Raw genomic sequence first — 15,588 nt, forward strand, 5'->3', positions numbered from 1 at the left:
ATTGGTCCCAAAGTGTTGTAACTACATTATTTTATTTGTCAACTCAAAAACTTTGAGTGCTTTTGTTGATTATTTGGTTCAAATTTAGTAGTGTCCAAACTTTTTAACCAATGATATTAAAGTAGATAAGGGGTAATTTTGTTTATCATCGTTAAGAATGTAATTCGTTTGTCAATTCCTTATTATTTCCCTGATAATTTCCTAGATTTTTTTAAAATGAAATAATAATCAAACACTTTGTTAATGTCAAACTGACATTAATTGAATTATAATGAAAAATTAGCATAGAGAAAAGAGGGAATAGACAATGGACTTTAAAATATGGATTGTAAAACAAAGAGTGTTTAAACTATTCCAACAATAATAGTAGACTAAGAACAGATGTTTTTTTATAAAAGCAGACTAAAAAAATATATGTTTGTTTTATTTTAATCTAAGATAATTTTGTATTACCTGTATCATTTATATATTTAAACAATTAATCAATACACTTGATTTTATAGTGTTTTGGCTGCAGAATGACAAAAAATATTATCTTTTTAGTTTATTGGCTTCACGATGTATACAACATGCATAATCTGGCTGGCATTTGTGGCACTCTACTTTGGAACTGGCAATTCTTATGAGGTAAGCAATAACTTTCAGGATAGCTTTCTAAATAAAAGTATATGATGTCTCTCTGTCTAACTGCTTCGAAAAAAACTCACTAACCTATGGACTAATATGACTCTCATTTACAAGGAAGCTTTTAAAAGTTCCTGTTTTTCAAATCAGTTTAGGAAAGGGTCACATTCACCTTACCACAAAGAAAAAATATTTTTTCTTTTTTTAAACAAAAATTTAACTTGGTGGGTAGTTTATCCCAAGCCAACACTATGTGTACAAAGCGCAAGAAGATTATTAAGTAGTAATTTGTATGTGTGAATGTTAGCCCAATAATATCTGAGAACATATCTACTAATTTTTGTCACAATTTTAGAACAAATTAAAGTCAGGTTTTAGTCCAGAAAGGACAATGGATTGTAAAACGTCATTAAAAAAGCTTTTAATTGTTTCGAAAAGTTGCAAAGAGGGTATCAACAAAAAAGAAAACAAAGCAAAAGTCTTTTAACATTTTATAAATTACCAAAAGGTTTATTTTTTTATCATAATTAAGGGGTTGATTAAGGTTTTTTTTTTAATGCAACCATCTCGAAATCAATGATTAAATGGCACTTAGAATTCGAATTTCGATCTGAAACTTTTAATGAGTAATCCTTAGTAGGTTTTTTTCCCTAAATCGAACAAAAAAATGGAAACGTAACGGCTGGCGGCTCAGCCGTTTAGCCGTTTTTTTGCCTATTTTCAGGGCAAATTCATCATTAATTACGTAGGCATTAACTTTTTAAAACATATTTTTTGGTTTAAATCATGTTAAATGATAGCAATAACCATTTTTTAAATTTCTAGTACCAACAGCTACCGGCTAGAGCCGTTTGATAAGGTTTTTGAGCGAAAAAAAGTGTTATGTGGAGATAGGTTTCGTGAATAATATGCTCTGAGGATTGACAAAAATTGGCAAAACGGCTGAGCCGCCAGCCGTTAACCGTTACTTTTTCAACTTTTTGTTCGATTTAGGGAAACTAGACCTACCAAGGATTATTCATGCAAAATTTTAGATCGAAATTCGAATTGTAGGTACCATTTAATCACTGATTACGAGATGGTTGTATTAAACACCCCCCCCCCTCTTAATTCATCATTGTCCTATTCCTGTATTCGTGGTTACTAACAATTAAATATCATTTATTGTTCATTTCAGATACAAATCACAACACTTTGTGTATCTATAAGTCTCAGGAATATTATCATATTATTTAGAAAACAAAATATTTATTATTGAAAAAAAACAGAGTTGATAATTATTTATTTTGTTAATGTAACAATTGTTGTCCCCGTATTCTTGATTTCTACTTTTTTTCATTAAAAACATCTATCAAAGCGTAAATAAAATCGCAGAAGTTATTAATTTTCATGAAAAACTTTTATTTGCAGTGTTTTATTCCAAATTTTTCTATACAAATCATATGCTTGATTTCTTTTTATGGGCAATGACCGTCATAAAAAAGAACGAAAAATATTTATCTCTTTGGAATAAAATAAATCTAACATGTGTTATTAGAAAATAAAATATTTGATATATAATAAAATATTGATGGAAGGACGTCCAAGCTATTTATTTTCTTTTTGGAAGTGGGGAGTAAAATGAATCTACTGTACATCTACTGTTTTTCTGGGGGCATTAAACACCCATTTATTCGCTTTACACAGTGCGTTCAAAGGTGCTTTGACTTTTGTGTCAGAACCTAAATTGGGACATGGTGCATTTCATCACCCAAGGTTAGGTAACTTCATTTCACTTTTCAATAAAATCTAAAATGCAGCCGTTTTTGAGAAAATTATATTTGAATATTTCAAGTTTAATTTTCATCCCCTAGGAGTTACGGCATAATCATGACAAGAAAAGCAAAGATTATTTATTTAAAATTTTGAACAAGTTTGCTTTTATAAAGATCTTCATAAAACCACTCCTGAAGTGAGTTGATTCATGGCCATTTTTATCAGTTGCTTTGCTAAGGTTACGGAAATTCAGCCTTAAATAAATCATATATAGAGAGGTTTTATGAAAGACCTCATAAAAGCAAACTTGTTCAAAATTTTAAATAATTAATCTTTGCTTTTCTTGTCATAATTAACCCCTCTATAGCCGTTCCTGCACGGATTGGTCAGAAGTTGCACAAAGACTCTTTTTATAACTATTTGTGTGGAAGACAGAGAGTTGAGTCCCCATTTTCCAATCAAAAAGTTTTCGCCAACAACATGACATGTAGGATTTTTGGAGCAAAGCTACCCTATAAATCAATAATGTTCCAATGTCATGCATAGGTGTTTTTACACCTCCCTTAAACCTAAAATTAGTGGTTTTGAGTTAAAAAACAAAATAGCCAATACACAAATAAATACGTCCTATTTTAGAAAGCTTAGTTTTAGCATGTTTTATGCTATTTTCACAGGCAGAAATGAAGATTTAAAAAAAAGGCAAAAGTCAAAGCTTTAAGAAATGGTTTGGTACCACGCTTCTAGCTGTAGGTAAATACACTAAATATGATTTTAGTGATAATAAATTTATAATTCTTATATTTTCAGTAAGCTTTTTGTTTTAAATAGATTTTCGGATTTAGGCATTCTTGTTTTATATCATAGAATAGAAGATAAAAGTTATTGACGTTATTGTTCTTATACAAATATAAATTCTACTAATTGTTTTAAATGATATTTAGATAATAAAGGTCTAAAGGCAAAGATGCTAAAACTGTCATATTGATATTTTATCACTGGAGTAAAAAACTTTCAAAATTTGTTACATTGATATGTTACAATTGGAAAAAAACTTTTTCTCTTTGTTTACACCATGGAAAATGAATTATGTAGAATGATAGCCATTCGACTATAAAACCAAACTTTTTTAGCCTCCGTGTTACATAATTATTAGCGGCAACGCCCCTAGAGACCACAGGGGCACTTGAGGAAAGGTTTTAGTTTTAAAATAATAATTTTTTTTTTGGGGGGTGGGATTTATTATAGGATCGATTTATCTTTTGAGGCTGGATGTACACTCCATTAATTAGTTATTTAGTTGTTTTTCTACACAAGAAAGTAGAATTTTAAAGAGATTATGTTATGCAGCAGTAGTTACTAATTTAAATGTTATGGTTGAGATAGATAAATACATGTTAAAAGTACAAGAAAGTATAAAATGTGGAATATCCTATTGTATGCAGATACAAGAATTATAATAACAAAGATTACAGAATAATCCTCCTTCAGATTAGAAGTATACTACACTATGTTTCAAGGGTCGGAATATTAAATAAACAAATGTTAGAATATTTAAAAAAAACAGAAGTAAAGAAATATCAATACTGGGAGTAATTGGCTTATTTCAGAGAGTGAGGGGACTTTGGACTGTAAAATACAATGATACCCAAGGTTTTATTCCTAAATTATCTCATTGAATTAGCGTAAGTTCCATATTTAGTAATGTATCTCAATTTGTTGTTAGTTGTTAGTTGTAGTAAGATAAATAAGTATTCAGGAATAAAAGAATGTATTCCTTCAATTGTTTTATATCACATATGTCTTTCTCCAATGTATATCACTTTGAATAATTATTTATCTTTTTCTATGCATAAATAAATTAAATTGTAATCCCTAACGTGATATTTTTTGAGAACAAAATTGATTATCAAAAATTTTGTCAATCATAAACATTGCTTTAAACAATAATCAGATTATATCAAAGTAATCAAATGTTTGTTTACCTGTATGCTAGTCCAAAAAACCACAAAATCTTTTTCCATACAGGTTTTCATCTATTTCTTATTTTTTGTGCCTTATTGGAAAAAGTAATAAAGTTTTTGTCATTTCAGTCAATTTCTTTTTTATATCTTTGTCTTTATTTGTATGGCCCTTAAGACATCTAAAAAAAGTTTTTCTGTGTGTTTCACACTTTTTTTCATGTTACAAACAGTAGTTATTTCTCTTTTCTCTCTCCCTATAACCCTGAATAATTTTCTATCTAAAACTAACTAAAACAAACCTTACAAAAATTGGATATAGAAATGAGATTTTTCTATCAAGTTTATTTTACTTTAAAAGTAAAACAAACACACCAAAAATATTTAAGATATCATTTTTTTAGGAAATTGAAAAAAGAAATTACTCTCTTTTTCCTCTCAAATCTTTGGTATAAAGTATATATAATTATTTTTACAACATATAATTTTGAAGGCTTTAAGCATGTTAACTATTCTCCATCCTGTGATGGTTTTGGCTATCTTATTCTATTACTTAATTCCTGGGATGGTTTAAGACTATTTTTTTGTCTCCTTAACCCTTCGAATTTTGAGCCTCAAGTATTTATTTGAACTAGGATGACAACATCCGCAAGAGTGAAGCTTATACAAAATCGGGGTGGGGATGGGCGGGGTTTTCTAAATATAACGTTCACACAATTAAAATAAGATGCAAAAAAATATAGAGGGGGAGGAGGGGGGGGGGGGTGGAGGTTTTAATAACAGAACTCCCTCTTATGATAATATTACACAGTGGGTATGTGTCCCTGATCTGTTTGTACTCTCCCAAGCTGTATATCATCCTGCTACATCCTGAGAAGAATGTGAGAAGACTCACCATGCCAACAGCTACATACAGGTAATAATACATCCTGCTACATCCTGAGAAGAATGTGAGAAGACTCACCATGCCAACAGCTACATACAGGTAATAATACATCCTGCTACATCCTGAGAAGAATGTGAGAAGACTCACCATGCCAACAGCTACATACAGGTAATAATACATCCTGCTACATCCTGAGAAGAATGTGAGAAGACTCACCATGCCAACAGCTACATACAGGTAATAATACATCCTGCTACATCCTGAGAAGAATGTGAGAAGACTCACTATGCCAACAGCTACATACAGGTACAATAATCCATCCATGGACCCAGAATCTGATTCATAGCTATCAAAAGTTGTCATGTGCAGTGATTTGTTGATAAATCCTGCAACAAAGTACATTTATTGTTTACTTTTTGCTACATACATCATAACAATTCTTTTTTATGTCTTTCTTTTATACTACAGATTTATTATGTATTTATTCATTACCTTATTCATTCTTCACGTAGGAAAAAGTATAATTAGATTATTTAGAGAAAGCAAAATATAATTTATACCATATAAATAAATCTTCTAATCTTATCGCAAGTGTGTGCCTTCTACATCATTGCAACTAACTAAATTCTGTTATATTCGCCATTTTGTTTGATGATTAATTCATTATTTACATTGTTTACTACTAGCGGCCACGTCCCTGTGTTAGTCATGTTTTTAGGTAATTATAAAAATATCTACAGGGCGCGTTTTTTAAATTTTTTTTCTTATTATTTTTGGCTATTTCTCTTGGGAGGGTGGTGTTACCCTTGCCCAAAATAGCTATAAACCATCCCAGGACCTATGAGAAGCTACACTATATCGGTTCAGCTTTTAGCAAGATCCTTTGATACAAACAGAAAAACAGACAGTTAAAGAGAAGACAGAAAGACATCCTCTTACTTTATTATTAAGGATTAAACAAATATTATTAGCCTTAACTGTAATAAATCGAAACTAAAAAAAAGAAGGATCTCTTCAAATTATTTCATATTCAATAAAGCTCTAGTATAGACTGACTCTTTTTATTGATTTATACCCTTTCACGTGATAAATAAAATATGTTTTTCCTCAATTTTAAGCCTTTCACCAAATACTCAAGTAGCCATATGCAGTGTTCTATCATATCTGAAGATATTCCCAAGGATTTTTTGTCACTTATATTACAGGTTCTAAATAAGAAAAGACTAATATTTAACTATACTGTGACTGTATTGTTAAGATAACTCTAGGCCCCGACTTGCCAGAATAAAGGATGACTAGTTATGTCCCTTGAGATCCTGGTTCCCAGCCTGTAACACCCCCTGGGGATAAATATGCTTTCCTGGAACGGGGAGTAGTATTCTTAGAAATAGAATCTATCTTTACATGATTGATACCAAATTGGATAGTAGAGTTAGATCTTTGAAGACACTAAATTCTCAAATATTGCAGACAACCAACCTTTTTATTTTATAAACTTTTTCTTGAAGTCTTGCCTGTCCAAAACATTTCCCATAATTAAACTGTTAAGGTACAATTTTAACGTAGTTGTGACGTGATTTGGGTCAAGATTCGAACCCATCTTTCGCCTCAGAAAAATCTTTTTATATTTATCTTTTCTGAGTTGTACATTAAAATGAAACTATGAAAAATCGTTTTTCAGTATGGCTTTGAAAGCGATTAATATCCGCTGGATTAGAACCAATTATAAACCATACTCAAAAATCATGTATATTGTCTTAATATATCCAGTTTTCTACGAATATAAGAATGTGCAATCATAATATTAAAACCAGGTTTGTTAGACCGTGACTTCGGCATCTCTTGGCTAACAAACCTTGTTTTAATCTTATGATTGTACATTTTTTAAAACGGAAAGCTGTTTATAACACTATGCAATAAATAAATAATATACTAATAAAAATTTAAAAAATGAATATCGTGAAATCTCATATAATTGGTAATCATTTGCTAAAAATCCTAATTGAGTCCATCCATGTTTTTTTCTGAATAATTGTCTTTTGCAACGGATAAATATTGCTTTACATCCATCCTTCCCTATTTTGGTGCATAATCATTAAACACAGTTACAGGTTGTCCCAAAGTTTTGTAAGAATGTTAACCAAGATATTATTTCAAAGTGTTCGAAAATTGTGATTGATATTAATAAAGATATTAATTTGACACCTAAACCTGTCTTGTCTTTTATATGCTTAAAAATAAGATATTACTAACAAAAATAGTATTTTTTGCCTAGGAGATACCGAAATGTTCATGTATAACGTCAAAGAAAAGATTAGAGGAAAAATTGAAAAAGAAACCCCTAAAAATTAGATGGATTTAGAATATTTAATTATGACTTAACACATAACACTATCCGTTTCTCCTAGGAAAAAAAATCTATATTTTTAGTTATTTCTTATTTTTGCCTAAATATTTATTGAATATCTCTTGATAAGTATTATGCTTTATGTATTAAATTTAAATTTACTGTAACATTATGACGTCATTTGAGATGATGAAACATGTAAGCGAAAACATGAAAAATATCTTAACAACCACTTAATTAACATATCCAATATTGTGGGTTGTTGTTTTTATTATCATGTTAGTTTTAGTAATTATTGGGTTGTACCTGTTAGTGATGATCTATTGAAGACACTAATCTTTTGTACATTTTTTACTAATCCCTGTGATCAATCCACTAATATTCAATTTTGAAGGACAAAATTTTATTTTTAGCCCCATCCCTTTAGGGTAATTTCTATGCTGGACTCTTTAAATTTCCTTTGTCTAACCTAACCTAAAAAAAGCTTTTAAAAAGTTTTAATAAGGTTTCAAAAAAGGGAAAGATATGAAGAATATAAATATTTTAAAGTATTTATAAAAACCACCCTGTACACATATTTTACCCATAAAGTATACTGATTCATCAATATAGGAATATATTCTACTGAATATGTATCTACTAGAACTGCATATTGGGAGATATTAAACCATATTAAACAAGGATATACAAGGTGCCCCTTGAAATAGGTTTTCCTTCGATTTTTCTTAGAGTAAAATTGACAAAAGAAATATTCTAGGTCTTTCTATTGTGTCATAAAGCTATTGCAAAATAAACAAACCTACATTAAAAAGTTAAATTCGAGCCTTATTTGTAGAGATACAAAAACCTGATATACACTTGTTCTACTCTTTAGATTGTGTAAAAACCTGTCATTTTTAATATTTTTTTGGGACACCCTGTACATAAATTAGCAATTTTGCTATGTACATAAACATCTTTTTTTAAATATTAAAAGCTAAAGTATTATAAATTCAAGTTATCGGACAACTTTAAAAAAAACTTTTAGGTTCATTATTAGGACTTTTAACATCAAATTTAACTCAATATATCTTTACTATTCATAATATTTCTAAAACATTGAAATAAGTTAATTTTAATCGTTTAAGGAAAAATATGGCGAATGCAATGCCTCTGATTGGCCAAACATCTCTTCCTGTTACTGCTATTAGAGGTAAGAAATTTTAAAACTTTAAAAAAGAGAAAAAAAACATATTTTTGCCTCTTAATTTCAGATTAAAAACGTATACTATTATAAGTTTTTGACAAAAAAAAATTAATAAAAATCCTAGACAATGCCTTTAATTTCAACCCATTTGGAAACTTTTAAATTTTTGAAAAGAGCAGGGATAAGGGATGGGAAACGTAGGAAAATATTATTTCAGGCCTATTTCAAGCCTAGGCCTAATTAACCAATTTTGGGATGGCGCAGTGGTTCGTTATAAACGCTAATGAAAAAGCTGTGTGTGTGTGTGTGTGTGTAGATAAAGTATAGAATCAAATTCAGGTAGCTAGTTTAAAGTAAAAAACATAACTTTTTATAAACCTATATATTAATGGCTTTTGTTAAAATGAAGTTTTTTCTCTCCCAAAATTTTTTTATCTTTTACTTTGGTAATTTGAACTGTCAGAAAGCTATCGTTGGGTTTCCCTCAGACAGATTTTAGTTTGTATTATTTGCATTTTTATTAATGAGTAAAAATTTTATTTGAAAATTTCATTCCTAATGAAAATTCAAAATAAATAAATTAATATGCACTTGGGTAACATTCTATCAAGTTCTTTGGATACTATTATGTTATAATAGATTTGTACTGTGTTGTATTGTACAAATATTAGGGTTAAGGTGTTGTATCAATTCCGTATTAAATTTTTAAAATTCAAAATAAAACATCTAATTTATAAACTACCAAATGAAAATTCGTAGCTACCTTCTTTCCAAAAAATAATCCCTTTATTTTTGTTTTTTCTATATGGCCCTTTTTTAATGTTTAACCATGAGCAGATTCAATAATTAAGCTAATGTGATCTAACACCATTTATATTTATCTTTTAGTAGCAGACCAATCATTATTTTTTCTAGGATTGTCTGCTTCTAAAATTTCCGCCAATTGGTGATTGGTTGATACAAAACAGGCCGATTCTTATTGGTTTAGAGCAATAGCTACTTGGGAGCGTCCGCCAGTTTGATAGGAATATGTAATAGTTGCAATATCCCTTTAGAATCTAGGTCGGGACCTAATTAATGGCCAGGTTTCCTATCCCTTATCCCTGGAAAAGAGGGATTGCAATATTTAGATCAGGTTTAGACTTACAGCTGATTTTTGAGATTGTAAAATTATAACGCTGCTGAGCCCAGAAAATTACAGTCTTGTTATTTATACTATATTTTTAATTAACTAAATACGCTCCTTTTCTTTTTGATTTAATTAAAATCCGCAATTTTATTTAAGAAACCTCATTTTTTTTCTAAATAATGTTATTATTTACTTTTTTTACTTAAACAGTAAAAACATATATGTATGCAATTTGATCCTTTGCTTTATACCTATGGAGTATGGACATTAGCATATTTGTATTCTTGTTCTTTATTTCAGATAAAAGTATAGGGAAGGCAATTAATACATTAATAACCTATTAACTCTTTAATTTTATGCACCATATATTATTTTCCTTTTTTATGTCTTTGACCATTTTTCAGGGATAGAAAAAAAACTTACTCAGAAATAAAATTACTAATTTCAGATTGAAGTTTTGATAGATTTTTAAAAGCTGTGATAACTATGATTTTTTTCGAATTTTTATTTATGCTTATTTCCACTGAGCTCACATTTAATTAATACCTCTTTTGTTTTTAATTTAGTTGAAAATCAAAAGAATATTTCAGCATTTTAGTTTTAGCCTTTGTTAATTTTTATTATAATTCAATGCATCAACGAGAAAACTTCTCTATAAATAGGATTGGTATGTCTGTGCAACTACCTATAACGGATTTCTAATCTTTGAAATAATAAAAGTCTAGAAAATGATCAACTAGTTACCATGTACAACCAAGGTCTTTAATCAACAAAATGAAAGTCAGTTAGGTGTAAAAAGAGTGATGGATCACTTTACAAGATGACCCTACCCTTAGTTCCTAGGAGTAGGAAGGAAAACTGCCAACAAAACAGTGACCTTGTTATTAGATATTTACGATGATATTAGTTTGTACTTTCTTATTTTCAGGAGATGGTATGAATTTAAAAGCTCCTGAGCCAGCAAAGAAGTTCAATTCTGTCTCTTTCTGTCCTTCCTCTACAGGTTGTTTAAATTTTTAATTATCTTTTTTAAATAAGACTTCTTTGATTTTTTTTATTTAACCTAAGCATTTGACACAACACAAATTTATAAGAGAAAAAAATAAGAACCTTAATGATAATTAAAATTATATGTTTTAAATTGTTGATGGTAAAATGACACTAATAGTTTGTCTGAATTTTAAATTTAAGTTTTAAAGTAAGACAAAATATAAAATTAAATTTTTTATAATGTTTCCTGATTTAATGAATTGTTTTATTCAAAATAATTCGACATCAAACAAAAACAGTACATTTGATTACATTCATTTAATTTTTATGACTTAATGAGAGCATTTGATTTAATGAAAGCTTTTGGGAGTATTTTATTAAAACTACTTTTCATTACAGTGCAGTTGTTTACATTCATCTAATCATTATGGTTTAATGAAAACATTTGATAGCATAATTTCTTATTTTGTAAATTCTTACAGGTGGTGAAGTGAAGACAAAATTAGAAGCAAAGCCACCTTTGTTATCCACGGATTCTACTTCAGGTATCATATATATGGAATTTGAATAGAAATACGATATTTGTCTGTATATTCATCAAGAATTAAGGAAAGGTTATATTTATGTAGCTTTAGTAATCTCATAAAATTAAATTTGTAAATTTGTAATACTGCATAGTTTGAGTAAAGCCCAAAATGTCAACTTTAAGTTGTAGACAAAAAACCAATAAGGATGACAACATTAAAAAGTAGCGAAGGTCATATATATCAATATTTATATTGCTTATTCTTCACAAAATAAATCATTTATTTAGCCTTAATCAAAACATAGTAAATAACGTTTCCTCTTTAGAACTGTCGGACACATGTATAATCTTTACATTAGTTTTATGGATATTGTCATCCTTGATCTTTACAACTTTCTTTGCTGAAAAATTATTGGCTGAATAATTTTAGTATAAAATGAGAACAGAATATTTGTTTCCCTATTCTTTTTTACAGTGATAGGGATATGACACATAAAAACTATGTCTTGTACTTTTCCTGTAGAAAGAAAAAGACCGTGGACTAAATGTTTAAGACATAAAATGTTTGAAGGTTTAGAAAAAAAATCAGAGGAAAGATCGTAGTTTTCAGGAATCGTGTATTTGGAGATTTGTACCTTCAAAATAGCCTAAATCATGAAAAAATTTTAACATCAAAATATTTTTATCATTCGTAATGGTTGCAATAGTTATTTTGATTGCCTGGAATGTTGGAGATATATTCTTTCTCACTATTTGGCATTTATTAGGGATAAGAATATGATTGATGTAAATCCACAATAGTGCTTGACAGATTCACCCCTTCTATTTACTAAAACTATTGTTAGATAAATTTAATAGAAGTAATACCAAAAATTGTAAGGGCAAAATATGGGTACCAGTATAATTTACAATCCAATGTCCCTGGCAATTGGGTCACAAAGATGGACTTTAAACTTAGTTCTGCACATGTAATACAAGGAATAGATACCTATTCAGTTATATTAGCAAAAGAAAAATTCTTTGTAAAACCTACCTATTTTATTTCTTTATATGTCATTATCAAACATTTTCTTCGCTATTTGTTTGGCACACCAGCATTACATGTTTATTTATTTTAATACCTGATAACAATCTAGAGGATAAAACTTACACTGGGTTAAATGTTATACCATTCAGACCGTTTATATATAAATATATAAATTTCTCAGAAAAATTACCTAATCTGCTGTCGTAAGGTATTTCAAAACGTGAAACTTTCAATGCATAAATAAACCTTTGATTGGTTGCTTTATGATATGCTCTCTTCCTATTGGTTACAGTATTTAAGTCGTCTGTAAAATTACGCGGTAAACTGTGCGCATGTTTTGTTTAATGTTTTCACTGATTGATTTCAATGAAGACGATAGATTTCTTGGTAAATTTTTATTGTTGTTCCCTGTATCCCTGGCTGTGATGTGCATGGACGGATAGAACTGTTGAAAGTAGTGCACGTCAGGGATGCAAGGGAAAAATAAGTTTCGAAAAAGTGGTCCATTTCTTATTTTCAGGGAAGCTTTTAATCATTTCTCAAAATGTCAAAAACCAGAAAGGAGTATAAATAAGACATAAATGTACGGTAAATAGATGTAAATTTCCACTGATGATAAACAATCCTTTTCTAGATTACAATTTTTATTCAATAGCTAGGATTTTGAAAGTTTGTACCAATCAAGCAATATTCAATTAAAGTTTTTAAGCCAACAAATGAGAAAATTAGTTATAAAAACTTTGAGTACTAGTACAATTCTGTTGATTCCTGAGTGCACACTTTTTTCCCTGCATTTAATTGCTTTTGGGATTTTTTTCTCAACTTCCCCATTTCAACTTTATCTTAATTTTGTATTTGAACCATTCTAAATCATATTCTTCAGAAATTGTTTGCAAATAAAGATGGTTCTTAAAAAGATTTGGCAATTTTACTTTGCATAAGAGTTGTGTATGGGAGGGGTGTATAATCCTGGCAAATTAGATGTCCATCCCATAACCCCACTTACAAGAGTCTAACCCCTTCTATAAAAACATCAATGGAAAAGTTTTAATAGTGACATCCCTCTTAAAAATGGATTTGTATACAAAATTTACACATTGAGTAAAATAAAGACTGAAAGTCTTTCCCTGTTTGTGGACCATTTATGATTTATTAATCCCTTTTCACCTAACCAATCAATGTACATTGTACATACCAGTTACTAAATTTAGTAACATAAAAATTATTTTTTTTTTCAGTTTGTAATGTATCAACAACTGAAGTAACAGAAGTATCAAGGTAATTATTTAGTAATGAAGCTTATCTACAATTCAATGAAAGACCAGCATAAATTTTACAATTGGTCAATTACTATGTATAACGGCCTCTCATTGGCTATTACATCGTAAGACGTCATAATCTGTTGAGGGATTTAAATCATCTTCTTATTTTACCTACTATGGATTAAAGCATCTTTGTTTTATTAAAAATAATATTTTTTCTAAAAATCAAGAGATATTTTTTGTTTGTATTATAAGAGCCAATGAAAGCTAAAGTAATCTGAAGACTTAAATTCAAACTAAAATAGACTAAAACTATCCTGGGACCTGTATGAAGCTTTTGAGGCAGTCATAATTTTAATATAAATAATCGTGAAAAAAACGGTAGAGATCAGTTGCATTGATTTTTTGATTTATTTGAACCTGAATTCAATTTGGTATTATTGTCTGGGTAAACTAGGAGCAAAACTGGTTTTAGGAGACGAATTCTTTCTTTATGCCGAAACTCTGCAGGGGGCCCTGACACTGCAGGGCTGCCCTGCCCTTTCATTGAAATGTCTAATTTCTTTCTATTTTAGAGCAAAGGATTCTGTTTTCACTGACGATTCAGTTTCGAGGTAAATCATAGTAGCACAGCTACTATATAATATAATGTTGGGGATCATTCAAAAACAATAATTTTAGGGATTACACTAATTGCCTATTGAGCACTGAAACCATCATATTTCTTTTTGAAAAAAAAGGAAGATGATTAAAGTTCTTCCACAGATTATGACGCCGTACGATAAAATAACCAATGAAAGGCCAGCATAAATTCTACCATTGTTCAATTACAGTGTATACTGGCCTCTCATTGGCTATTTTATAGTATGACGTCATAATCTGTGGAGGGACTTTAATTATCTTCAAAAAAAAGTTACAAGGGGTTTTGGGGTTTAGTTTTTTTCCCTATCACTTGCAAGGCGCCATAAACCCGTAGGGCCTATCTTTGCATAGATTCTATTATATTGCCCAATATAATCTATCCTTACCTAGCAAAAAGAAAAAAAAATCTAACAAAAAAAAATTTGAAACGAAAGGAAAGTTCAATGTTCAAAAGGTTCTTTGAGTGAGATAGACGAATGAACCTTTTGATTATCACCATAGTATCAATGAGTATCAAATATAATTTATATGGTCCGTCGATCTGTTGGTCAAGCTTTACATGACACATTGTTTTTATAAAGGTTTCTTGATGAAAAAAAAAACATTTAGCGCACATTCTTTTTTATGGCCGAACTTTTTTTATAAGACTTACTTTAACCATTTGTTTATACTTGATTTGACTTTTGTGCTACACTACATATGAATGTTGTCATTTTTGTTGTAGTTCAACCAATCAAGCAACAGAAGAGAGTGAAAATGGCAAAGTAGATGTTAATAATGTAGCTAATAAAGACAAAGAAAATATTAACAAAAAAGTTGAAGATAAACAACAAATCAATATAACTGAAAATAAAATTTGCCAGGAATAAATTCATTGATGATATTGATCGGTGCTTTCTCCCAAAATTACTCTCAAAATGACCCCCTCCCCCACCTTATTTTGGTTTTCCTACAACTAAATACTAACCCCTCCGATATTGTGAATTAATTTCAAAGGAAGGGCAAGGGTTCTTGTTAAATTACATTAATTGGTCATTTACACTAAGGGCGTGCCTTGCAAAATAACAGGTTGTTGGTTGCCTAAGGTGTAGGAGGAGGAGGGGGAAGGGGTGCGAGAATAATCCCATGACGAAATAGATTTTTCAACAAAAACCTGAAATCTCATAAACATTAATATTTGCTTAAAACAATCGCATATTTATCTAATTTTCTTCTTTGAGTAATGTTCTCATATTGAATGACAAAAAATGAAAAAA

The 15,588-nt window shown here is 29.5% G+C and overlaps 3 protein-coding genes across 6 annotated transcripts in view; all 3 read left to right on the forward strand.

The window, feature by feature from the left end:
- Positions 1–5,257, forward strand: part of mGluR (metabotropic Glutamate Receptor) — a 154,126-nt gene extending 148,869 nt beyond the window's left edge. The window contains exons 29-31 of the mRNA XM_080147549.1: positions 544–627; positions 1,802–1,836; positions 5,146–5,257. Coding sequence (XP_080003675.1) covers positions 544–627; positions 1,802–1,836; positions 5,146–5,257 — 231 coding nt within the window. The remainder of the gene's footprint in view (positions 1–543; positions 628–1,801; positions 1,837–5,145) is intronic.
- Positions 1–15,588, forward strand: part of LOC145305762 (uncharacterized) — a 260,360-nt gene that overhangs the window by 96,657 nt on the left and 148,115 nt on the right. The gene's annotated exons all lie outside the window — the stretch shown is intronic.
- LOC145305380 (uncharacterized) lies at positions 5,485–15,201 on the forward strand. The gene is made up of 7 exons (XM_080146998.1): positions 5,485–5,529; positions 8,698–8,762; positions 10,814–10,888; positions 11,358–11,420; positions 13,667–13,706; positions 14,266–14,304; positions 15,057–15,201. Exons 1-7 carry the CDS (start codon positions 5,510–5,512, stop codon positions 15,199–15,201), a joined length of 447 nt encoding a protein of 148 aa, XP_080003124.1. The 5' UTR covers positions 5,485–5,509.

This window comes from Acartia tonsa, chromosome 14 (assembly GCF_053477335.1).
Source record: "Acartia tonsa isolate MP-2025a chromosome 14, ASM5347733v1, whole genome shotgun sequence".
In the NCBI taxonomy this organism is placed as follows: domain Eukaryota; kingdom Metazoa; phylum Arthropoda; class Copepoda; order Calanoida; family Acartiidae; genus Acartia; species Acartia tonsa.